The sequence below is a fragment of the Gadus macrocephalus genome, chromosome 12 (assembly GCF_031168955.1).
Source record: "Gadus macrocephalus chromosome 12, ASM3116895v1".
NCBI lineage: Eukaryota > Metazoa > Chordata > Actinopteri > Gadiformes > Gadidae > Gadus > Gadus macrocephalus.
Genome location: NC_082393.1, coordinates 16,478,041 through 16,504,270, shown reverse-complemented (window position 1 = coordinate 16,504,270; position 26,230 = coordinate 16,478,041). Strand labels below are relative to the sequence as shown.

At 41.1% G+C, this 26,230-nt stretch overlaps 1 protein-coding gene across 2 annotated transcripts; it reads right to left on the bottom strand.

Annotated features, from left to right (window-relative positions):
* Positions 1-2,433: 2,433 nt before the first annotated feature.
* Positions 2,434-24,602, bottom strand: LOC132469027 (neurturin). 2 transcript variants are annotated; one of them, XM_060066954.1, is made up of 3 exons: positions 24,114-24,602; positions 14,191-14,343; positions 2,434-3,865 (listed from the first exon to the last, which is right to left on the bottom strand). In XM_060066954.1, the coding sequence occupies exons 1-3, from the start codon at positions 24,244-24,246 to the stop codon at positions 3,456-3,458; spliced, it is 696 nt and encodes a 231-aa protein (XP_059922937.1). In that variant the 5' UTR covers positions 24,247-24,602; the 3' UTR covers positions 2,434-3,455. The 2 variants fall into 2 exon arrangements, with proteins under 2 accessions (XP_059922937.1, XP_059922938.1); XM_060066955.1 differs by having other exon boundaries at positions 14,191-14,380; positions 24,114-24,252.
* Between the last annotated feature and the right edge of the window lie 1,628 nt (positions 24,603-26,230).

Sequence of the window (26,230 nt, the reverse complement as noted above, 5' to 3'; positions counted from 1 at the left end):
CGAGAGTTAGTTGCTGCGGCAACATACGCCGTGGACCTAACCTGCTCGGGAGGTGGTTAGACCTACTCTGAGTTTGTTGTCTATAGGCTGAAGGCAGCTCTCCGACAGAAGGAAGTGTTAGAAATGGCATGTCCTTTTCTACGAGAGCCTGTGGACGTAGAGGCTGCGATCCTCAGAAGGAATCTCCGTGAGGAACGATTATTAAGACCCCGGTTGGATATAATTTATTTTCCTGATAATTTTCTTCTCTTCTGTCAAACGCACCGGGGGCATGCTTTAAGTTTAAGTTTTGTTTTTTTATCGCAATTAACGCATGTGCAGAATGATCCGCCCCGTGCATCCCACCCGCTCTGTACTACAGTCACTTCAACGTTGTGGTTTCCCATCATCAGAGTAGCTGACTAACCACGGACCTATAACTGCTGCATGTCAAGAAACTCATTTTAAGAATGCAAGGCAGAAAAGACCCTGGTACTGCTTTTACCCAGATGCTGTTCTTCTCTACATGCACATGCTCAGCATAATCGTCTGCATTGTTCACTGAAATAAAACCCTTTGAGTAAACTGTTCAACAAAATAACTTGTCCCACCACAGCCCGTGTTCTAATAAAGACAATCTACTTATTATGAGGATTCCTTTATTTCCTGAAAGCACAAAAAAAATTAAGTAATTTATATTGGGTATAAAGCAGGGAACAGTATCCCAGTTTGCACCTCCCCCACATTTAACTTATGTTCCAAAATTTGGATCTCCAAAGCATCCTTTTGCATCTTTTGAATTGTTACAATTGCATGGAAGTTGGTGAGGGCATCTGGTTCAAGTAGGGTGATGACGCCATCAGATGATTAGATTATTACTTGAGCCAGAATATTGCCCCATCTAATTTGCAACGCGCTGGGTTGCGTGTACATATTTAATTATTTTGAATAACCAACCTCTTATAAAGGCACTTCTATCCTGGGGGGTGGGGGGATCAGAGGAGCTCCCCCCAGTGATGCCCTCAGCCACAGGACGCATACTCTGTTGGCTGAGGGCCATCTCCTCAGCCTCTGAGGGCTGCAGAGGTGGACCCCCTCCAGTCTGCCGGGCCTCTGCTTTTTTTCGATTTGCTAACATGGAGGAAAATGTTACCCTAATATTCAGTAAGCGCTATTTTGAAGACATATATATATATATATATAATGCATTTTGCCTAGGTGTAGCCTTCTAATATATCTAAATCCTATTAAATATTGGCAGTGTTGGGGTGGCTGGGAAATGTACTACTTACATTTACTGCTTAAATATAGGCCCATCACATGTTGAATATAGCTGTTCAATTAGGTAGAGCAGGCAAAACAGCACAATTGATTTGATTTCAATTAAACATTAGTTTACCTGTTTAAACTATATTTTTGTACTTCATCTTCATTTGCTGCCAAGTCCTCGTGGGGCAACTCGGGTTGCGTAAATTCACACACACACACACACACACACACACACACACACACACACACACACACACACACACACACACACACACACACACACACACACACACACACACACACACACACACACACACACAATTTACATATTGAATAAGTGGAAGATATTAAACTTTCCTCCTATTTTATTTTATTTTACTAATTGATTTTACTCACGCATTGACTTGTTCAGCTATTTACTGCCAAGCTCTCTCTCGCGCTCTCGCTGCGGAATTGCTTTTTTTTGTTAAAATGGGTAACTGTTTGGCATACGCGTTCATTAGAATTTCCAATTCCGTGGGGGAAAAGTAAGTGGATCTACGCTTTTGTTCCATGTTTGATCATGTTATCAGAGATCCATTGATGATGGCTCTTTATAGTCAACAGGCATGCCCTCAACCCAGAGTGAACATACTCAGAGTTGATTAACCCAACGCTGATCACCTGTTCTGAAACCGAAAACCCAGAGTTGCTTTTCAACCCTGAACTCTGAGTCAACCAACTCAGAGCGCAGGATTAAACTCAGAGTATGTTAAACCAGCTACCTGAAACAGGCCTCTGGAGTAGGCCTAACTCTGCCATTTAGATTGTTAATATATATTGTATACAAAAATATGTTATGTTTAAAAATGTTCATGTTTAAATGAGAAACAATTGTTTGATTAAATTTTAATCTTTTTGATTGGATAAAACAAATTATTTCTGATAGATATTTCTTAAATGAGAAACAATTGTTGGAGTGAATCAATATTTTTTTGTTTAGGATTTAACATACGATTTAAATGTATTAACTTCATTCAAAGAATAGAATTATACAAGTTGTATTATTTTGTTTTTATGAACATAGGAAATATTGTTTGAGGCAAGCTATATATTTGTCATTGGCTCAAGTTATGTAATATAGATGTGAACCATTACCCTACATTTTTTTAATTGGTTCAATGAAAGTCTTTTTCCAGTGTAGCTACGCCCATGTTTCGTTTTATTTGCCACACCTTTTGCAGAGTTCCCTCAAATATTGTTATTTGATATAGGAGAGTATACTGCTTTTTTTTTTAAAAGATGAACATACTCTTATTATAAAAAAAACATTCAGTGCACTGAAAACATAAGAAAATACAGTCAACTTCAAAGGAAATATTGAATAAAAAGAGTATAATACAAACAAAGATTTACCAAAAAAACTGATTTACAATGAAGAATTTATGGTTTTATGCCTCAATGAAAAATAGTTAATGAATAATAGAACAAGTGTAGTCACCCACTTAGTTATTTCAGATGTAGTAACAATGTGATTGCTTAAAGGAAAATAATATATATATATATATATATATATATATATATATATACACACACACACACACATGAATTCGACTAGTTAGTAGGTGGATATATCTATATCCCAATATCTGTATATATCACCCTAGTCAAATGCATGTATTATATGGGCCATGAACAGTTGAGTTATTGCTTTCCTTGAACCGAAGTCAAAATCACGATCACAAAAGTACATTTTTGTGGTTTGAGGAAAAGCTTTTCTTGTAATTTGTATACTTTGTGGCTTCTTTCATGAGTAAAATGGCCTACAGAAAATGTAGTCCATGACCAACTGTTCAACATTGAAATCAGCCTCTCAAGTTTGTTTTAAAACAAAGCACCGCTTTACTTAAGAGGGTCATAACACTCATAGCCATTCAATGACTTCATGAGGTGCTGAGGACGTCAAACTTTCACACTTTGCTTTTAGTCAAGACAGATTTTTACCTACTGGTAATATGCTTTGCTGTCTAACATTTATGGTTTATGCTCCTGGCAACTACAAACTGGGTATCAACCTCTGAAACACTAGACCGTACCCAGACCCCGGTTGTTCTGCTGCTTGGACGGGTGCTGCTGGCCTCGGGCAGGCAAGTCTGCTTCATCCACTGCATCTCTTGTGGGCTGAGTGAGCTAACTGGTGTGTTATGCAGACACGCTCCCCCGACTCCTCAACCCACACAGCTGCAATTGGCTGCTGAGAGCCTCCGGATGGTCTGCCAAATAGTCTGAGCATCCATGAAAGACACGGTTTCGTAGCGGGTGGGGCGGCAGCAGGGCTGGGTGCTGACCTTCCTATGGGACATGCTGCCGTTCTCTATCATGGCCTTGAGGGCCAGGTCGTAGTTGCCCCGTGCACCCTGGCACGTGCCGATGCAGTACTTGAACAGTACGATCTCGTCCGAGTCGAAGCCCAGGCCTAGGTCCCGCACGCGGATCTGCTTCTTCTCAATGCGGCAGTCTCGGAAGACCACATGCTTCTTGCGGTTTGTTTTCCGCCGGGAAGTGCTCGGGGAGGTAGGTTCTGCAAGTGGGGACCGTCGCCACCTGCTGCTTTCCTCTCTGTCCAGCAGAGGGCGATCTGTAGGGGCCATTGAGAGGCACATGCATGTCGTTAACAACATGTCACAACATAGAAATCAAAATGTACCACTGAAACTAAGTGTAACTCTTGATTTTGATGCCTTTGTGTTGCTACCAAGCAAGCAGCCTTGAGAAAGTCTGATATTCTCAGATAATTAATAAAAAAGGCTATGAATGTGTGTGTATATACAGTATATATATATATATGTGTATAGATAGATATATATATGTGTGTATATATATGTGTATATATATATATATATATATATATATATATATATATACACATACATACATACATTCATACATACATACATATATATGTATATATATATATATATATTGTGGCAGACGCCAGGGAGGAGTGAGGGGATTGGGGATTGACAGGAGACATTTGGCAACTTGGTGGCTCCACCCCCAAGCCATACATGGACTTCCTCCAATTAACGAGGCAGGCCTGAAGGCCATTAAGCTAGAGTGCTTGCTTTAAAAGAAATGAGCAGGCTAGCACAAGCCAGAGCTAGGGCGGAAGCTAGGGCTAGCAAAGGACAGGCAGGATCTCGGGCTAGCAAAGGACAGGCAGGATCTCGGTGATCGCCTGAAAGTGCGGTACGGCTGACGAGCAATGGACAGGATTGAAATAATCAAGGATTACCGACTATATCATAAAGGAGGTGGATGACCCTTTTCCTACCCTGGTTTTGTTTACGAGGTAAATAAACCAACCTGAGTTGGACCTGCTCTCTGTGTTTTGTGATTTTATCTTTCAACTTGGTGACGTGGAAACCCCACACCCACTGGCCAGCTACTATATATATATGCACACAAAACATAATAAAATACATTAAATAATGTAAGTCAGCATTAAATTACTCAACTTACTTTTTTTTTTTTTTACTTATGCGACTTATATTTAAAAAGCTTCTTCTTGTCAGTCTTAACAAGCAGAATATCTTTATTATAACCTCAACCAAGGAAGTTGTTTGTCTGTCTCAGTGTTTGTGAGGCGGATAACACAAACGTGCACCTATGGAGTCCCTATGGGATCATATGGTAGGAAAAATAAAACTTGATGTGTAAATCTGTACGATACGGATTTGTAAACCATGCTCTCGGATACCATGCGCATGGTTTTGTATAGCCGTTCCCTCACACACAATCTGTGCACTCGGATTTGGTTTATTATGCACAGCAGGGATTCCTTTAAAGCATTGTGACGGAGAACGAAAAATTTAATCAGACCGACATCTATACAGTTTGACTGAATGTAGTTTTTATCTTTTCTCATTTGACTTAACAGTTACGTTGGCTTCTCAATCATGTTAGAGCCTTCTCGACTTGTGTGCTATAGTTTAATAGAGTTGCAGCATGAATTAAAAAAAAAACACCAACCAAAGTTTTCTAATTGTGTCTTTAAACTCAACCAAGAGAGTTTATCACTGTGGTTTTCGTAAATATGTTTTAACATTGTTTTGAATATATTGTTGAATTCTTTAATTTAATGATGATATTTGAATGTTTGTTAAAAATAAAGTAATCTCTGACTGACACAGCATAATTTTTCTCTTGAATATATCTTATATTCATGCATTAGGCCTGTGTAGGAGAAGTAATGAAGAAACATTATTTGCAAAAGTAGTATTTGCAAAATAATGTTAATTTTATAATGGTTGCACTCTGGCCTACACGGTTGCAAGAGACGGTTTACAAAATAAACTACTGGCCCATAGACTACTTACAAAGTGAGGGAATATATGTCCACCTTCATGTGTGGATGGACTAAGGAGTAAGGAATAGTTCACTCAAAATATATTATTATGTAATCTAACCCTATTCTCCATGGATCAGTATTGATTAAAAAATATGCATATCTTCCGTGGCTATTATTAATTGGCTACAGCAGAAGTTGGGAGACAATCTGCAATCACTACTGGGCCATTTTTGGGTGACTGAATATGAATAGTCTTGCATGTCACTATTTAAAACACATGGCGTTTATCCTTTGCTGGACGGGGTGCTTAGAAAAACAAGAGTTTTTCCCCTTATTGCTATGACTCAGCTCATAGCAACAACTTGGCGCCCTCAAAGCCAGGCCCACTTGGATCAACCTGATTACCTACCAGAGGCTCGATTGATAAAAGATCTCAATTCATTGTGAAGGTATTGTGGCACCTCTGGTTTGTATGAGGCACTTGAGGTAAGGCAGAGTTCATGTGGTTGAAGTAAATGTAGAAAAGAGGAAACTATTGTTTTTTTTATCTACTTTCACAAGCGTGCTGAAATGAATAAAGATACTCTACAATCAATGCTTTTTTTTTCAAACTGGCCTTCAGCGCCACTATACGCTAGGTAGGATGATCCCAAGTACTAAACAGATTCTAGTCAGTTCATGCTTCATTGTTGTGTGTGAACAAGGGAACGTTGTTAGAAATCAGGGCATTTGTTGGGGTGTGGTGTCAACGCACATAGGGGGTAGGCAGCGTAACTGCACAAAAATGTTCCCCAAGGCTAAGAAAAGAGGGTCTTTTCAGTTTAACCTATAGGTACATATCAATCCATGTTGAAAAATGTCAGAGCTTTTCCATTTATTCATATAATTATAGAAGAAAGGAATGCAACATTATTTTTCATGAAACTCAACTGTTTTTATCTTTGGTTGAAATCACTTTGTCTCGGAGATTGTGCAAACCATGGATATGAAACAAACCTGTGGCCCCTATTGTACGTGTGATTATCGAGCTGAGAGGGACTTTTGCTTTTAGCGTAAATAAAGTTTTTGCGATCCATATTTAATGTAGATAAAAATGTTATCCACATTGACCACAGGACATATTTATACTTAGCTGAATTCTATAAACCATAAGCATTGTATCTTTTATAACATATTTTAAACCACATACTATTAGGAAGACCTAATTTTCTTTCTTCCGTGAATTACGAATTTAAGATATAATTGTATAATTGTTTCAATATTTCAATGAATCAAGCAAATTCATTAATTTCTTTAGTATGTGGGTTCCCGATTGTTTTATGAATTGATGTTTCCTTTCAATCCTTGGTACTTCATTCGTATTCAAAAGGTTAATATCACAATCACTTCTACTGAAATCGGAATGTTTTATTTCAATCAGATCCTTTTGTATTACATTGGACCCATTGGACTACATTTATAACATGCTTTTCCACATGTATTGTCTTTGTGGACATGCTTTATACTCGGCACAAGACTTTTTTTTGTTACATCAAACAAGTTCAGTGATATAATCCACCATTGACGAACAGGTCATGGTGGATACAGTACAACATTAAATGTAAATGTCATGCCCCTGGCTGTCAAGTAGACAAGACAATGATGAATGACGGCAATCATCACACTGGACAGGTTATTTTTAACTTGTCATACCTGGGGGTCCATTCTATGTTGACCAAGGCTATACATGTGTTATGCATTATGACAACAGTTACAAGGCATACTTGCTGAGGTTATATTAGTCATGGGGGAGGGACTATTTAATGATCACTACCAGTTGAAATTTGTTCATAGAACAAGCACTGTTACAAAATTATTATGATTAAATGTACTGAATGACTCTGGCACTCATACCCATCACCAATTTGTAAATTCTTATACATTTTTAAGTATCTTTTACTTTAGTTTTTAATTTATTCTATTTTATCCTATTTTTAATTGATCACTTATGTCCCTGCTTGTTTATATTGTGTTATATATATATATATATCACTGTTTCTTCATTGTTATTGTCTCAATGTATGCACCTTATTCACCAAGCCAAATTCCTGGTTGGTGTAAATCCCTTCTTGGCAATTAAATCCTTTCTGATTCTGATTCTGAATGTCGCCATCTTAATCGATAATTAAAAACATCTATGCTTTAAGGGTATGTTACACGATATGATACAATGCAACCAATGTCACAAAAAATATTTTTAAGTTGTGTGTTTTCCTGTCTAAATAAATGTTAAACATATGTAAGGCCAATGCATAAATTAAAAAACTTTTAGCGGATGCCTTGTACTGGACCCCTTTGACCGCTAGTTGTCAGCTGGTCTCGCCTCAGGGCCCCCATGTGTCATTAGTCAATGACGACCCAAAGAAAATCTGTATTTGCCAATATAACGGTAATCATCCAGGCCTTCATGTTGTGTTACAAACATTGAGCCAAAAAAAAGCTTCAACAACTTGGGCTCAACTCAATTCAATAGTCAGCCATTGAAACATGAATTCACATGGAAACATTAGTTAATTAAAGGGCTTCTTTTCAAAGATTGAGGTTTGACATACGCTCTGCGACCCACTCAAAGGGCCCACGGGTGGAGATGCACTGCCTTTACACTGCTTTAATTTGCACTTGTTTGCTGTCCTGTACTTATGCGTATGTTGTCTCTGTTACATTGGGCAATGCAATGAAAGATTGAAATAATTTAATTGAATTAGAATATATGGAATGGAATCAGGCGCGTGCTGTCTATATGGGCAGGTGGGGCTGCAAACTACTTGCCAAAGCATGCTCCCAAAAAGATAGTTCCTCAGTAAATCATTGCTCCAAATACATTTTTAATAATGTGATTGTCACATAACTATCTATAGTTTCTGTAGGCTTTCCGAATTTTGGATGATGGTGGCGATTCTAGTTGAGTTTAAATTGTCATGCAATGTTGGGGCAGGGCAGCTCAGTGACCGTGTTCCTCCGTATGTTTATCGCATAACCCTGCATGCTGCAGGGTTATGAATTATTGAATTATTCCGCCAGTGTCTTTCGTCATTTCTACATCAGATGCAGATATGGCGAGTGGTGTTGCACCTGTAAGCACATGAGTCGGCCTTGTGTATGTTAAAAGTGCTATCTTACTACTATAATAGCAGGCCTGTCGCACCAGTGACTCAAGTTACTCATGTGCGCATGTGCCAAGTAGCCTGCAGCTCATAAACACACACACACAGCAAGCACGCACATACACACCACATACACACACCACACACACAAGCACATGCGCACGAACATACACGGAAACGGACACATGCGCACACGCACACTCACACACGCACGCACACACACCGCACGTCAAGACAAAGGCAGCGACACACTCGCTGACGTAAGACATTATGTTTTTAAACATAACCGCCATCGACACACGCGCAGGTAAGAACACACACGCACGTGCACACACCGCAGCGCACTCGCCCTTAAACATAACGGCTTCGCCATCAACACACGCACAGGTAAGAACACACACGCACGCGCACACACCGCAGCGACACTCGCCCAGGTAAGACGTTATATTTTTAAGCATAACGGATCCGCCATCGACACACACGTAGGTAAGAACACACACGCACGGGCACACACCGCAGCGACACTCGCCCCGGTAAGGTGTTAGGTTTTTAAACGTAACGGCTCCGCCATCGACACACGCGCAGGTAAGAACACACACAGTGCACACACCGCAGCGAGACTCACCCAGGTAAAACGTTATGTTTTTAAACATAACGGCTCCGCCGTCGACAAACTCTCCCAGGTAAGACGTTCTGTCTATAGACTATAGAAATTGCGATAAAATAAGGGAAGAGACAATTTCTCACCTAGACAGAGGCAGGTCGTTCATTTTGACATACAAAAATCGTTAAATTCAAACATCGCGCCGACCGGCATATCAACACACAGTGACGTGATCTTGAGAGACAGTGTCCCTATAACAGAACGAAAATATGTCAATAACACGGTATGGTGAATTATGTCTATAGAGTCCACCACAAGACTGCACTTTAATCTCCTCCTTGAGCCTCCCGAAATGTCTTTACACTTTGTTGCTCAAACTTAATATTACTCCCCTCCTTGAGCCTCCCGAAATGTCTTGCGATATTGATATCCCCCTTCCCCCCTGTGGACTGTTTTAGTTTTTTTTCTGTTTCTGTTTTATGTTTTTATTTTTCTTATGTTGTGTGTGTATGCCATGTTTGACTGTAGGCTACTACTGCCTTTCTTGGCCAGGACACTGGAAGAGATGTTTAATCTCAATGATGATTATTATTTCAACTAACCAATAGTAGCTGCCTTGCATTTTAAAATGTCAATGCACTTACCAGCCCTGAATAACAGTAAAAGCTATTTAATAATTGAATTGCATGCATAGTATACTACGCTTTCCATTGAACGATTCCCCCTGTTAATTACAACTAGAGGTTGAGCGAGCGTAACGTGCACGCGAAAACTCTAGCATAAATAAAGTTGCCTTGCCTTGCCTTGCTGGTGATTAAAAGTGTTGAGTTTCTGTTAAAAAAAACATTTGAGAGGTTAAAATTGGAAGAGAAGATAGCCATCAAACAACTTGGCCCAGACAGACCGGACATTTACATTATCCAACAAACAAAGGATAGTGGGACAACTTACAACAGAACTTTCTCCCAAGCATGGTATGAAAAGGAAAAATGGCTATGTGGTTGCTCAAAGAGAAACACTGTGTTTAGTTTCCCATGTGTACTTTTTCGAGCAAGTGTGTGCACAGGACAATAAAGACCAAGGTTGTGAGTGGTGTGAAGCATATATATATATTAGTGTTGTCAGTTAAACGCGTTATTAACGGCGTTAACGCAAACCGATTTTAACGGAGTTAATTATTTTATTTTCTGGCTCAAAACAAAGAAGCAGTAGCCTGACTGCTATGTTCAGAATCAGAATCAGAATCTCTTTATTGTCATTACACAAAGTGCAACGAAATTGGGGTAGAGGCTCTCAAAATAAGTGCTTTTAAAACAAAAACTAAATGAGAAAATGAGTGTATTTTTTGAAAATAAATTTAGAATGTTGAACTCAAAAAAATATATACATTTTAAAATGTCAGCCAATTTAAAAGGTCAGATTGGTATGATAATCCAGTCATTTATAATCCTGCATTATTTAGAGAAATAACAGCTCTGGGGTAGAAACCATTTTTAAGCCTATTTGTTCTTGACCTGATTGCCCTGTAGCGCCTCCCAGAGGGCAACAGTTCAAACAGGTTATGGCCTGGGTGGGATGAGTCTCTCAGGATACTATGAGCTCTCCTGAGGCAGTGTCTATTGTACACATCCTCAAGAGAGAGAAGAGGACATCCAATGACTTTCTGTGCCGTTTTTATGACCCTCTGGAGCGCTTTCCTCTCAGCTGCAGTGCAACTGGCAAACCACAGCGAGATGCCGTAGCTTAGGACAGTCTCAATGGTGCAGCGATAAAAGCTCATCAGCATTTTCTCCTGAAGATTGTTCTTCCTGAGGATCCTTAGGAAATACAATCTCTGTTGGGCCTTTTTCAGAAGCGCCTTGGTGTTTATTGTCCAGGTCAGGTCCTGTTGAATGTGCATGCCCAGGAACCTGAAGTCCGAGACTCTCTCCACACTCTCCCCGTTCATATAGATGGGCTGAATGTCCGGCTTATTCCTCCTATAATCAATGATCAGCTCTTTGGTCTTTGAGGTGTTGAGGATGAGGTTGTTCTCCGCACACCATGTAGACAGTCTTTGGACCTCCTCCCTATATGCAGTCTCATCCCCACCTGAGATGAGCCCCACCACTGTTGTATCATCCGCAAACTTAATGATGGTATTGCTGGGGTGGCTGGGGATGCAGTCATTGGTGTAGAGAGTGTAGAGTAGGGGGCTCAGCACGCAGCCCTGTGGGGAGCCGGTGCTGATGCTAAGTGCAGAGGAAAGATGGGCACCTACTCTAACTCTCTGGGAGCGCTCTGTCAGAAAGTCTTTGATCCAATAACAGATGGGTTGTGAAAGACCCAAGGCCATTAGTTTGGTGAGCAGTCTATTTGGTATGATGGTATTGAAGGCAGAGCTGAAGTCTATGAAGAGCAGCCTGGCGTAGCTCCCCTGATGTTCCACGTGTTGCAGCGTGGTGTGGAGCGCGGTGGCTATGGCGTCCTCTGTAGACCTGTTTGCTCTGTATGCAAACTGGTGGGGGTCAGAAGTGGTTGGCAGGCTTGTTGTGATGTGGCTCCGGACTAGTTTCTCGAAACACTTCATGATGACTGGTGTAAGGGCCACCGGCCGGTAGTCGTTGAGGCTGCTGACAGTAGTCTTTTTTGGTATAGGAATGATTGTGGAGGACTTCAGGCAGGGTGGGATCTTGCACTGGGACAGGGATTGGTTGAATATATCAGTGAAGACATCAGCCAGTTGTTCTGCGCAGTCTCTCAACACTCTCCCCACAAGCATCCGGTCCAGCAGCTTTCCTAGGATTCACTGCCCGTAGTATGCGCCTCACCTCATGTGCCTGCACTGTGAAGATGTCGTTGCTGGGGGCTGGTGGATGTGATGGAGCCACCTCCAGTGTCTCAGCCTCGAAGCGGGCAAAGAAGCAGTTCCTCAGATAGTGAGGCATCACCGTTGGTTACTGTGAGGTTGCTGGACTTGTAGTTTGTGATGTGTTGGACCCCCTGCCACACCTGCCGTGAGTTGTTGCTGCTGAAGTGGTCCTCAATCTTCCTCTTATATGCTGTCTTGGCCTCCCTGATGCCTCTCTTCAGGCAGGTTCTGGCAGCGCTGTAATGTACCACATCTCCAGACCTGAAGGCAGTGTCCCTCTCCTTCAGCAGGGTCTGGACGTCTTTTTTCATCCAGGGTTTTTGGTTTTGATACACCCGGATGCGCCTGTCCACAGTGACGGTGTCAACACAATGCTTGATGTAGCAGAGAACGGTGGAGGTGTACTCTTCCAAGTCCTGATTTTTGAAAATGGCCCAGTTGGTATTTCCAAAACAGTCCTGCAGCTGCTGTGCGGCATCATCAGGCCAGGTTTTAACAGTCCGAGTTACTGGGGGGGCTTTTTTCTTAATTGTGGTGTATGCTGGAATCAGAAACAGGGACATGTGATCAGATGTTCCCAGGTGAGGTAGCTGTTTAGTCTTGTAACCATGCTTGATATTTGAGTAGGCTTTGTCCAGAGTGTTTCCTCCCCTGGTAGCACAGTTTATGTGCTGATGGAATTTGGGAAGCACTACTTTCAGATCAGCATGATTAAAGTCGCCTGCTATGAGATGCACTGCCTCTGGATGAGTGTTTTGCTGAAGGCTAATGGCGTTGTACAGCTGACTGAGGGCGGAGTTAGCATTTGCATTCGGTGCTATGTAAACAACGGTAACCATGACAACAGTAAACTCCCGTGGAAGATACTTGGGCCTGCATTTGATGGTCAAATACTCCAAGTCAGGGGAGCAATGGCTATCGATGGTAGTAACGTTGGTGCACCAATCGTTGTTCACATAAATGCATAAACCCCCTCCTCTGTTCTTACCGGAGTCGCTATTTCTGTCGTAGCGGTGGGCTGTACGACCTGTTATTTCGATAGCCGTGTCCGGTATGGATGAGTGAAGCCAGGTCTCCGTTATCAGCAGAATGCAACAGTCCTGGATTATATTGTTTGCTGCAATCTGTAGTTTTAGTTCATCCATTTCATTTGCAATTGATCTTGCATTAGAGAGGAAGATGCTGGGAAGCGGCAGTGTGTGTTGTCGTCGTTTTAGTCGCAAGAGAACGCCAGCCCGGCAGCCTCTTTTTTGCCTTCTCTCTCTACGCCGCCTCCGCTTCCTACCTGCGGGGATAACAATCCACGGAGCGCCAGGCGTCCTTGCGATACATTCCGGTATGCCGTTGGAGTGAATAAAGTCCTTAATTACGGCCTGTTCGGCCCGAAATCCAATGCTGATTAGATGCTGACGACTGTAGACAGGATTCGCCCAGCTGACGTTACAATTGAAAAACAAATTTATGTACAAAAACACTAAGAAAAAGCACCGAAAAGGAGAGCTCAAAGCCGCTGCGTCTAGACGCGCCGCCATAGCAACGCTACCATGTTCAAGGCACTATAGGCATTTTTTTTGTATCATCCTGTTTTGATCAGTATATGCCAATGTTGTTATCATTAAAAAAACATTTGCACAAGGCAAGCCGATGGACTTCTCCATGTTGATAAGAGCATTAAAATGAGAAAAATTAATGGGACGAAGAAATCAAGGGATATTTAGCATAGAAATTTTTTTATCGTGAGTTAACTATGACATTAATGCGATTAATCGCGATTAAATATTTTAATCCCTTGACAGCACTAATATATATATATATATATATATATATATATATATATATATATATATATATAATATATAATACAATATTGTATACGTATAATATATACATATTAAAAAAACATAAATCGTGGGTGTGGTTTTAGGATGAATTTTAGGGTCACCGCACGCTACTAAATGGAATTTAATCTAATTTAATTTAATTCAATTTCAATTTGAACTGAAGCAGCTCTTACCCAGAGCCGGCCATGGGTCATTGGCCCCGTTGTTCATGTCTGCCGTCAGCTCCTCCACCAGGGCGTTGTGGCCAGCGGACCAACTGAGTTTTCTGTAGATGTGGAGGAGCTCTGCAGGTGTCTCCTTCTTCCCTTGCGAAAACACGTCCTCTGCTAGTGTGAGCAGAAAGGCCACAAACCAGAGCATCACCTAGCAGCAACGAGGTACATCACAGTCAGAACAACAGTCAGTGCTGTACTGTACAGTTAGTACATCTTCCAGGTCTGACTGAAGATGAGCATTCATTTACCGTCATCGCTGCACAGAAATCTACCTAAAGTGGCGTACTTGTTCTTAAATATGTTGGTCAGTTTGTCAAGACCCCAGGTTAATGGTTGACATGGTCTATGCCCAGATGTACATCTATGCCCAAATCTAACCCACTCTCTTGACTCTTGAGTTTTAAAGGCACGCCTCGGTCTCTAAGTCTGTGAGCATGTGCGAGTAAACACAGAATTAAAAACAGAATTGAAAAGAGGCGTGGACTTCTTTGTTTGTGGCCACTATTGGAGAAAGCTACCTAGTCAGGACTGTTTGTATGCACTTATTTGGGTTTGAAAAAGCAAAATAAAGCTATGGGATGTGCTAAACACTTCTTTTGAATATAATGGAGGTCAATTCATGAACAACTGCCCAATATACGAATGTGTTGAACAAAAATTATGTCTGATTTACATTTGGACACTGAAAATGCAAAAAAAATGACCTAGGGTCTTAACAAGCCCCCACCTTTAAGGTTATTTCAGGTAAGCTAAAGGCCTTTAAAACAAAAATATGTATCATTGAGGCAGGGGATTGGCTGTGTAGGAATAGTGCTAGGAACAGTGGTTTCCAGCATGTAGATATCATTGAGCAGGACAGTTTAACTAGGCAGCTCAAAGGTATAATATGTAACATTTCTGCCTTCAAATAACAAAAAATGAAATTTTCAAAGCCAGGGATATACTTTTTATCAAGCTAGGGATGTTCAATTTGGTTGCCTGTCAAGGGCGTCATACCCCGTTCTTCGCCTTATTTACGGGGTACACGCAATATGTTGATATAGAATATATGATAAAAATAAAAGTACAAATATATGATATAGCACTAACAGTGCTCTTTGGTAGTATAAAAGCCAGGAATACATAATGTTGAATAACTTGATTATGAGACTGAATTCACAATTCTTCATAACGAGTAACGTCAGAACGTGGTGATTGCAGTCAGGAACGTACCAAGTCGATGACAAATACACTATATGAAACACACTACAGTATACATACACTTACACACAGAATATATGACACAACTTGTATACATATAAATATACTTGTAATATAAACAATATAGTAATGACATGCGTTACAAGATGCAAGAAGATGCGGTTGCTTTACAGAGCGCAGTAGAGCTTAACAGTGATAGCCCTCTTTTTGAACAGCTCTAGTCCCGGGAGTAAATTTCCCATTAATTTCTCCATTGACTTTTCGTACAATCGTTATATAAAGAGTTTTAGGCTGGAACCAAGCCAATCGTTCGTCAGGCTAGTCGTGACCATAAAACATTTGATTAGGGGCAACAAATATTTGGAAAACGGAAGAATAGGCAAAGTTACAATTTGTATATATTTTTTATAATATATTCTATATCAACATATTTTTCAACATGTAGAGCTAATTTCCTCCACAGCTCTTACAACAACTCTCTAACTTTCCATTAATCAAATTGAAAACATGGTGGTAATGAATTGAGTTCATGGCAGCAGCAAGCCCCAAGGAACAGCCGCAATCCACCAGTGCTCAGCGGCCAAGCTTGGTATTGCAGCTGTTTAAGCGGGCTGTGGACGGGTCCCTCGATTCAAGGGGCCCAGAAGTAGATATCTCCGTTCACTCCAGTACTATCCAGTCCATTCTACTAGCTGCACTTTGGTCTGGCTTTGCGAGACTACTCCAGTACAAGTGGGGAACAGGAATTTGTCTCCGCAAAAAATGTCTGAATATCAATCAATTAATCCTAATTATCTTTATGCCATGTGCTAAAAAAAAATAAGTTTTCTCTTTTCAAAACGCCACCTCAAGCGTTTTAATAGCCGTTTTATGTTATGATTTTTTGCTGGAGAATGAGGGTTGGGCAGCTGAAAGGAGTCGTAGTGAAACAAACGTTGTTTCGGCCCGGCATTCGAGAGGGCCTAGTGCACGGCTCCGTTAACTTCCCGTGTCCGAGGTTTTTCCTTTTACTTAACATGAATGACATTGATGGTTTTTAGTCACTGTGGTGACTTTTTATCACTAAAAGTGATAAAGGGATTTTTAGACTGGTTCAGCTGCTGCTCAATGACTCACGTTTCTCTGCTTGCGATCATTGCGATTCACCAGGTATTGATCCATTTATTCAAAAGATCCAAAGAACGGGTGCATTACGGTATAATTTTCATAATATTTTTAATAGCCTAATCAACATTTCAATTTTTCATTTGCTTGTGACAGTTAACAATGTTGGTGTATTACAATTATTTATGTGGGTAGGCTACTCCAACCTTGTTGCTGATCGATATGTAACCATTTAATTGTATATAAATTATTGATTGCATTTTTTATTAATAGTTTGAAGGAATCTGTTTCTTAAAGGGACACTGTGTAAAAATTACTCGAATCTAGTGGTACAATTGTATATTGCATTCAAACTAATAGTGTTCGCATGTTCAAAAACGACGGTGGGCAGTATGTGCCAAGAAGCTGTGTTATGACATCCAATACTACCTCATCGAGTCATTCGAGTGATGATGAGGTTCGTTATTTCAAACAAATTTTAAACTGCATTTAATCATTAGTGTAAGCTAATGATGTATGAGTAATTATTCCTCGAGCAAGATAGTGAATTATTTCAGTCATCATTCATGCTGGCTCAGAGTGAAAACGCGTTTGCATTTCCTGTACTACGTAGTGCTTTTTGTCCTTCTCGGCAGTTCATAGACCGGAAGAACATGGAAGCCTCCATGAAGCCTACCCGTCCTATGTAACTACATATTAATTATTCTTCGCTCAGGAGGATAAGTGACATTTTTGGCAGAGATAATTTTACACCAATGAGGACTTATTTATGAATGAATACGCTGATTTGAGGTAATAAATGACTTAAAATATTACACAGTGTCCCTTTAAGCAATAACATTGAACTGTATTTTTTGTGACAATGCGACTGCGATCGCTCAGACCTCTCGCTTATGATGCTACAATGCTAACAATGCTAGAAACAATGAATATTTCTGCATTCGGTATGTCATGAAATAGGGAGTGGCTAGGCTCCAATGATGTGAAAGCAAATCTCTCCTTGATGTTGCACTGCGACATTGAGCAGTGTTCATAGGAATGAATGGGCGCCATTTTGGAATCCGCTGTCCATTCTATGATATGTCCATGGGTGTACTTCTCGTTGTTTGAACCATGATTTGAGCAAGCATAATTTGGGAGAGGGCATGCCTCTTTGAAAAGAGTTACGTCATTTCTCACCTGGGAAATTCCACGTGGTAATTCCAACCAACCAGGGCAACGTTTTGATATGTTGAGGGGAGTGTCTTATGTCCGCTCTTATTCGAGAGTAAATGCCCGGAAGTTGTTTTCCTGAAACTACCGCGAGTTTTGAAAGCCTGGTGACTCGTCGCATCGGAAGTAATCACAGGTATTTCTGTTTTTCATCCCAGAATGCATTCTGACGCATGGCAAACGAAGCTGCATGCCTCATCTGAAACTCGCCTAATGCTAGAAAACAAGAATATTTCTGCATCCGGTAGGTCATGAACGTGGCTAGGCTCCCAGGATGCGGAAGCAAATCTCTCCTTGATGTTGCCCTGCGACATAGACCTCTGAAGAATAAGTCCCGCCTCCGAGGCTCTTGGTTCCATGTTTAAATGTCTATGGAAAATAGCATGGGGGCAGGGGCATAGCTTGGGCCGGGGCTTCCGGGGGGGCCCATCGGGCCCCCGCACGGCCAAGGCCGCTTAAAATATCTACAAGTGATTGTAGAAAGGAACTGCTTTATATAGACTCTCTTCTCTCATAACATCACAGTCAGGGTGGCTCATATATTTTCTCTTCCTTAATGTATGTAATTTGGTTACAGTAGTGATATTTTGGCCACGAATAAAAAAGTATATACAATCGCACTTAGGCTACTTCATTTATTTTCTTTTATTTTCAACATTTACAAAAGAATAGGGCCTACTGGGAAATCTGTTCGACCAATCAACGTGATGTTTTGAGTGTGCATACGATGTACCCTACATGTTACTCCCGTATACCACAATGCAATGCGGTCGTGTTTTTCCGAAGGGGAAGAAGAAGCTGATTAACCGCGAAAACAAATACTTTTAATGATGGAGTCTCCGTCTTTGTTTAGAAATGTCAACAATTTATTTGGAATCTAACAAGGAAATGTAACATTCAACATCAATCCAACCTCCAGCTTTCCTCGTGAGTGCCCTGATTCTTTAAATGATGTGGGCGCATCTGTCTGCGTCACACAAATACCCGGCGCATTTACTGACGCACATGAGGTTTAGAAATGTTCAGCGTAGTGTCCGAATTCTCGTTTGTTCGTTGCCTATATAGTGCACTATATCATGAACGCTATATGGGGAATAGTGAGTGAGTGTATAGGGAACGATTTCGAACACAGCTAGTGTCTCCAACTCTAACATATTGTTAAAAGCTAAGCCATACCATTGCAATGTTTAGCAAGCTAAAAAGTGGTGCTAAAAAAGGTAAAGAGAAGAAAGACCTGGATGCGTGCAATTCGAAATGTTTGCACTCACCATACCAGTGACAGTAGCCACGGCAGAGCGGTCATTTTCCAAGCTCAAATTGATAAAGACTTCCCTAAGGTGCGCCGTGGCATAGTAGCGATTGAGTGCATTGGCCATACTCTCCATCGAGAATGAAAGAGCCAGAAAATTGGATTTCACCTCTATTATCAACGAGTTCGCCGAACAGAAGGCACGCAGAGTTAACTTCTGAATGGATAAGAGCAGTTGTTATTTTATTATTGGTTATGGCCGCTGTGCCATGTAGGAGTATGTTACCATTGGCCATTTTGATTAGGCCATAGTCTTGCTGTTTGGGAAATGTAGTTGTGTGGTCAGCTGAATGGAGTATTTATGTTTTGTTTTTGATAGTAGGCAGTAGGGGTGTAACGATTCATGCGATGAATCGATTGTCAGTCCTACCGATTCAACTAAATCGATCTGCTAAAATAAATAAATAGAATGAATCGCTTTGGCTTCACCAATAATCGATATAAATGCTTTAAATCGTATGAATCTATTATGATTACCGTAATTTTCGGACTATAAGCCGCGCCTTTTTACCCGTTTTTTGATCTTTAAAAATATTTAAACTTTGACGCGACATTCGCGTGATGACAGCCAATCGGCGTTCAAACGCGTGGCCACTGAGTGACATGTGTAACGTAACAGCCAATCATCGTTCAACCGGCCAACTCAGTGCAAGTGCAGTGCAGTCCGGGGTGAACTGCAGCATGGAGGACAAACTGATTGTTGCCGTTTGCGACTCCCGGAGCTCTTTATATAATAGTAGGCCTATATAATATAATATAATTGTAGAATAATATCACGGCCAAAAGCTCTGTGCGCCTCCGGATGGCCCTAGCGCGGGGAGCTCTCGTAGGGATTGGGCTTCTCTGGGTTTGTTTACCGGCGTATGAATAGACTGCGTCAGGTTCTCCGACGTCTCTCCCTCTTCCACAAAAGGTAAAGCCATGCAATGGTAGTTATCTCGGCCGGAATTTGGCAGTAATGGTGAAAAAAGTAACAGACCGGGAAACATAGAAACCTTTTTTTGAATAAGGGTCCTATGTTCCCTGGTCACATACATATCGGAGAACATAGGACCCTTTTTGGGAAAAGCGGGGAACATAGGACCCTTTTTTAAAAAAAGGGTCCTATGTTCCCCAGTCTCATACGAAGAGGGGAACATAGGACCCGGGAACATAGGTCCCGGGGAACATAGACACGCTCCCACGAAATGCTAACCTTAGCTTAGTTGTTTGTTTACGTTCGCTGTACAGCGCCACGCCCATCAACTGTGACCGGCTTGCTGCAGAGCGTGAGCGCCTTGGGAATACCCGGACAATATAATGGATATAATATGGACACATAAGACAATCAATACTCGGTATTTGTTATGGATTTATTGTACAAATTCCCTGAAAAGATGCACGTTCCAGGATGAATTGAAAAGCTCCCGTAAGGGCTGAGATGGCAGAGGACAGCTGATTTGGAACGGAACAACAGCTGTTCGCTTTCACGGGGAAAAACTAAGGAACTTCAACCTACTTGGGCCTACTAATTAACGTTCAAAAGCTATTAAATATTCAAAATATGCAGATACTGTCAAAATTGGTTCCAGGGAGTATATAGGGATTATTAATGTTGTTTTTGATGGTGTTTTTTTCTGGAACGAGTATTCGAATATTCGCTTGGAAAAACCAACGAGTATTCGAAGCCAGAAAAATGGCATTCGGGCCAGCCCTAATGGTAATTAAACATTAAAACACCTGCGGTTAATAGTCCAGTGCGGCTTATATACGTACACATTTTCAATTTAGCTGCTGCGGCTTATACTCCGGTGCGCCTTATAGTGCGGAAAATACGGTAATGTTTTAAGACTTAGTTTACACGTTTATTTTGTGAAGTGCAGCTCGGTAATCCGTAACTCTGTCATCAACTAGTCAGCTTGCAAGGAAGTCCCACAAGAGGTTTTTTTCTCCCTCACCCTCTACTGGTGCATTTCAAACATGGCAGAGAGCGGCAGCGAGATTGATAATGCACCAGCAAACTTGAAATCCAAAGTCTGGAGGCATTTCGGCTTCGCAAAGAATGATGGTAAAATTGACAAGGGGTGTCACATTATTGCATGTTTATTTCACGGATATAGAATTTTGGTTCAAAGTTACTGAATCGAATCGTGGTTTACAGAATTGAATCGAATCAATCCAAAAAAATAAAAAATTGTCCTTGAATCGAATCGCCAACTACTGAATCGTTAATCAAATCGAATCGTCTGAAGCCAAAGATTCACACCCCAAGTAGGCAGTGTGTTTCAAATACGGTGTACGTGGTCCTAATAATGTTTCCGCGATTTTGACGTGTGATCTAGGGATGCTAAGTCTCTGTTCATGGTTCTGATGATGATTTTGCGTTTTGCTGTTGGCTTAGGCCCTATGGGGGAGAGGATGCATTCGCGTGTGGGTGTGTGTTTGTCTGTGGGGGGGGGGGGGGGGGATTTGGTGGGGGGTCGGGGGGGGGGGGGGGGCAGCGCGATCTTGCCCCGAGGCCTATGCTACGCCACTGCATGGGGGTTTTGAATGGTCGTACGTGACAAATTCTGTAAGTGGTGAAGAAGTAAAAGCTGCTAACGTTTTGAACTACACTTTTTCCAAAACACACATTCCACTTGTGTTTTGGAATGTCGGGCCGTTAAAGTATGAATCTTTGAGCAAGACAAATTAACCTTGCACCAATTGCGTGTTGATTTGTGATATGATCACACTAGGGATGCATTTAGAAACTGTCACTGCCACTAATACAAATAAATATATTTAAAGTGATCTATTAACTGATTCCTGTTTGTGGTTTATATGAATGAAAACGTGTACATACTATTGTAGTTGATTTGGTCATCCACTGCCCTCTGAAGTTTTGGAACTGTGATCCAGAAATACTGTCTGGGGGTAAAATAATCTCCGCTTTTACATTGATACTGTTCAGCCTCTATGCTAACCAGCTTTAAAGGAGGGGCGATCACCGTCATGACTACATGTCTATTGGGAAGACGGCAGCCAACACCTCAGCGTCTTTAATTACTAAACTGACATGCGATACTTATCTCTGCAATGCTGATGAGGTTAATATTTTAGGGGCACTTGCAAAAATGACTGTCTGTCGTTGCCACCTGCAGTGTGTAAAGGGCCCGGATCAGATGTATGTGATGTAGTGGAAACAAGAAAATGCAGAAACATATCTGTACTTGATAAACAGGTGCCCTGAGGAAGCGGCACGCTTTAGCATCCTACAGTCTAGTACCTCGTAATGTTCTCATTGATCTATTCTGGTTTCGCCCATTTTTACTGTTTTACAAAACTCCAAAACAATTGCAATAAGGTCAATTATTTGCCATAATGAAAATTAAAATACTTTGTTCCATATCTTAGGCTTCACACTATCTGCTCATAATTTCAATAGCATAAACTGAACATGAAATTAAGAAGACTGAACTGATATACATTGATATAATAATGAATAAATACGCGACCGTCCTTCATTTGAATACAAATGGATTTACAAAAATATACCTTGGGATATATATTTGGGATACAAAGAGAATGGCTCATGTACACTACAAAGCATGCCACCTCATCGGTGAAACATGCTGACGGTATTTGCAATGACTCATGCAGGGCTGGCACAGTGAACCGCTAGTTCAGAGACATGGTCGCCTGGCAGCTTAAGGTTGCTGGCTTAACCCTGGGCTCCTGCTGGCTTGACTGTCTTATTGTACTGGAGCCTCGTCTGTAACTGAAGAGCTTTCTCAACATGCAGTGTTGACACTCACATCGAACAATGTATGCCCAATGTATGCCTTCCATGCCAAAACATTTTTCTGATTTTAAACTGGCCAAGTTGGATTACAATTTGGCCAGTCTTAAAACCAGCTTGTTCATCCCCTCTCCAGAAAGGTGCATCATTTCATAATCAACATTTAGAAATCAGATGAAAGGGTCAATGAGAGTTATACCTATATTCCTCAGATAAATTACCTATAAAACGTTGAGTAAAATCCAATAATATTAAAGGCTGAACACGCATATTGCTTTTAAAAGCTTTATTCCTCTGTGTGCATTTTTCTGTATGTTTTCTTTAAAAGCTTTTGACTTTGAAATAGTCACTACTTAGAAATACTAAGAAATAGTCAATATCAACGGTGTTTACTAATGTACACATTGTATATAGACTAACCATATGGTGGTTATATTCACCATTGGTTGACCATGTATTTTGTAGGCGCTTTTATCCAATGAGACGACTGCAAAGGGGTTATAAAGAGGCAGATAAAGCCTCTTCCTAAAGGATGCTCACAGATAGACTGTGTATTAATCGTGCTGTAATTATACATTGACTCACGGAGATCATCTAAGCCTATATCTTATGAAGAGTAATTTTATGTTGAGTTAAGCGTTTTAGACCCACTGCCACTAAGGTTCACATTTCCTCAATGGACTATGTTAAAATTAACAAACTAAACAAACAACCGAATTCTATGTTGGCTTGGTCCTCATTTATATGTTGCCATCAATCATTGCGCAGTGAATGACCAAATTAAATAACAATATTGTCACACTTTTGATATTGAAATGTTGTTATAGAATGAGTTAGGTGGTTGTTTATTAGGTATAATAAGTTATTTATAGGAAGGCATTTATTAGGTATTTATATAGGTCTACTGTGTATTCTAAATTATTTCATAATTTATAACATAGGCAGAACAGAGCCATTTGTCTTAAAGACAGCATATATAACATTATCGACAGTAAAACATGCAACAGATGCAATGGCCTTTCTAAAATGCTTTGATCGTGTTTTATAATCTCAAATTAGGCTTACTGTCCGTTTTTCTTAATGAGGAGAAAGAAAGGTGGATCCATATTCACGTCTTAAGGAGACCATAACCTTTCACAGTTTGTAAAAAATAAATAAAAAAGAGATAAGTCAGGATAAACACTAGTGGTGAACTCTAAACTTGGCTGTTGAATCTATTTTGCCTCACTTCAATGTTTGCAAGGTGCCATTACTGCGTCCCCCCCCCCCGTCCCCCCCAAATGTTAACGAACCCACCTTTGTGGAATATGTTGAGGCGTCCGATCACGTCGACGAAAGGTGAGCAAAGGTCCCTGATTTCAACTAATCCACCGGCGGACCAAACTTTATATTTCGGTCTGATCTTCGAGTTGATTCCACGACTGCGCATCGTTGCGTGCTTCCATTCTCCACGTTTCAACCCAGCGTTGAGCCGTTGTGTGATTCCTAATATTAACCAAGATGTACAAAATAGTAAACTGGAGTAATTCGATTCATCTTAAGACAGAAGTGTAGAGCCTATAGAAGATGGATCTGTTCTGGAGATCTGGTCCATAGGTGGAACAACGGGCCAGCGGCTCCCACCGAACAGCTCCTCCAGTGAGGCAGGTGTGTGTGTGTGTGTGTGTGTGTGTGTGTGTGTGTGTGTGTGTGTGTGTGTGTGTGTGTGTGTGTGTGTGTGTGTGTGTGTGTGTGTGTGTGTGTGTGTGTGTGTGTGTGTGTGTGCGCGCGCGTGCGCGTGTGTGTGTAGGCTACAAGAAGGTCCAAACACACATGTGCCTGCTGGCTCCCGATCCTTTTATTTGTTTTAATTTTTAAAGCGGGCGGCATTACATTACGATGCCATCCATGCCTATCATATGACGCCGTAAATGCTTTCAGACATAACTGTTTTCCATGCCAATGTGCGGCTAAAAAGTTAATAATCAAAAGTGAATCGGACTTTATTTGTTTTCTCTTAAAGCGTCACATGGACGCGTTGTCTTTCGGTTATCCTCTGCAGCGATGTTCATCTCGGAACCAACGTGTGGGAGCGGCTATTGCAGCATGGCCTTGGGCATAATGGCCCTTCACTGCCAAGCAACGATTTGTTTTACTGGGACCAACTTGGCCTGGCCTGTGATCTGTCTATCCTCCGCAACCACCCGGAGGAATTGGCCCTCTTCGAAGGATCCATCACGATCCCTTGCAGCCTTGCAACTATCTGGTTGGGGCCAACCCCAACCAGATTGCCTGCTGTGTAGTTAAAACCTGTATCAAACTCATACCTTACATCCGTCATGAAGAAAACCAATCTACACTCAAAAGTACAGCTTCGTCTTGCCATTGCCCAGCACAAAATAAAATGAATTGAGACAGCCGTGAGTCACATTCAGTTCACGTCAACAGCTGTTCAGAGTTTAGAGTTAGGCCTATGGACACAGATTGGTGGAGGTGCCCCTCTGTGTGTTATAACTTCAGAGGTTTCTTAAGAGAGCGAGTAGTTTGTGAGATAGCTCAGGGGTTCAACATTTACTCTCTATTGCTTCTGTAGGAAGAGGGCAGCAGATGTGAGTCAAGGGTCAGAGGAGCTAGCCAAGGTAGGCTACTGGACACCTCACAAGATATTATCACAGGAGCCAGATAAGATGATTGTCTCGTGCCTAAGAAGGCATTCTCCTTAGGAGTAATATAAGTGGTATAGGGCTATAAGACTTTTCCTTTAGCTAGGTGTTAGGATGTCAACAGTCATATTTATTTAATAATTATTTGACTAGTGTTATGTTAATATCTTAGTAAATAAACATTGCATTTAGGGGACTGTTTGAGAACTCAGTGTTTTGGCATTTTTTTTAGGGGAATAAAAGTCAAAACTAGTTTAATTTGGATTAGCACCGATTAATAAAGGCAAGGTTATGATGGAGGTAAAGGTTATATATTGAATAAACAAAGGCAGGTTCGTCTGCTTCTATCAGTCAACTAAACATACTGTATGCGAGGCTGTGACGCAGGGAGTCCTGTCTTCACCACTCTTTGGCACAGCCCACATATTGAAACTTTGGCCTATTGCCTCAAAGACAAACAAAGTGACTAACCCATAGATTTGAAAATGTAATCCAAAAAAGCAACATTAAATGAGTTGCGCATTCAGGAAAATGTGTATATGTCCTATTACACATTTACACAGCTTAAACCACTGTGTGCACGGCACGCCAACAACCCTCTGGTCACTCGTTACGGTCACATATGGCCTCCTGAAACAGCAGTAGATCTGGAACTCTGGAATTGCTGAACATTAACATTGTTCTTTAAAACTATGGTTTATAGCTTAAAATAGAGATTGGTCTTTAGGTAATTCAATTTCAACACCAATTTCAACTCAATTTGGCCGCTGA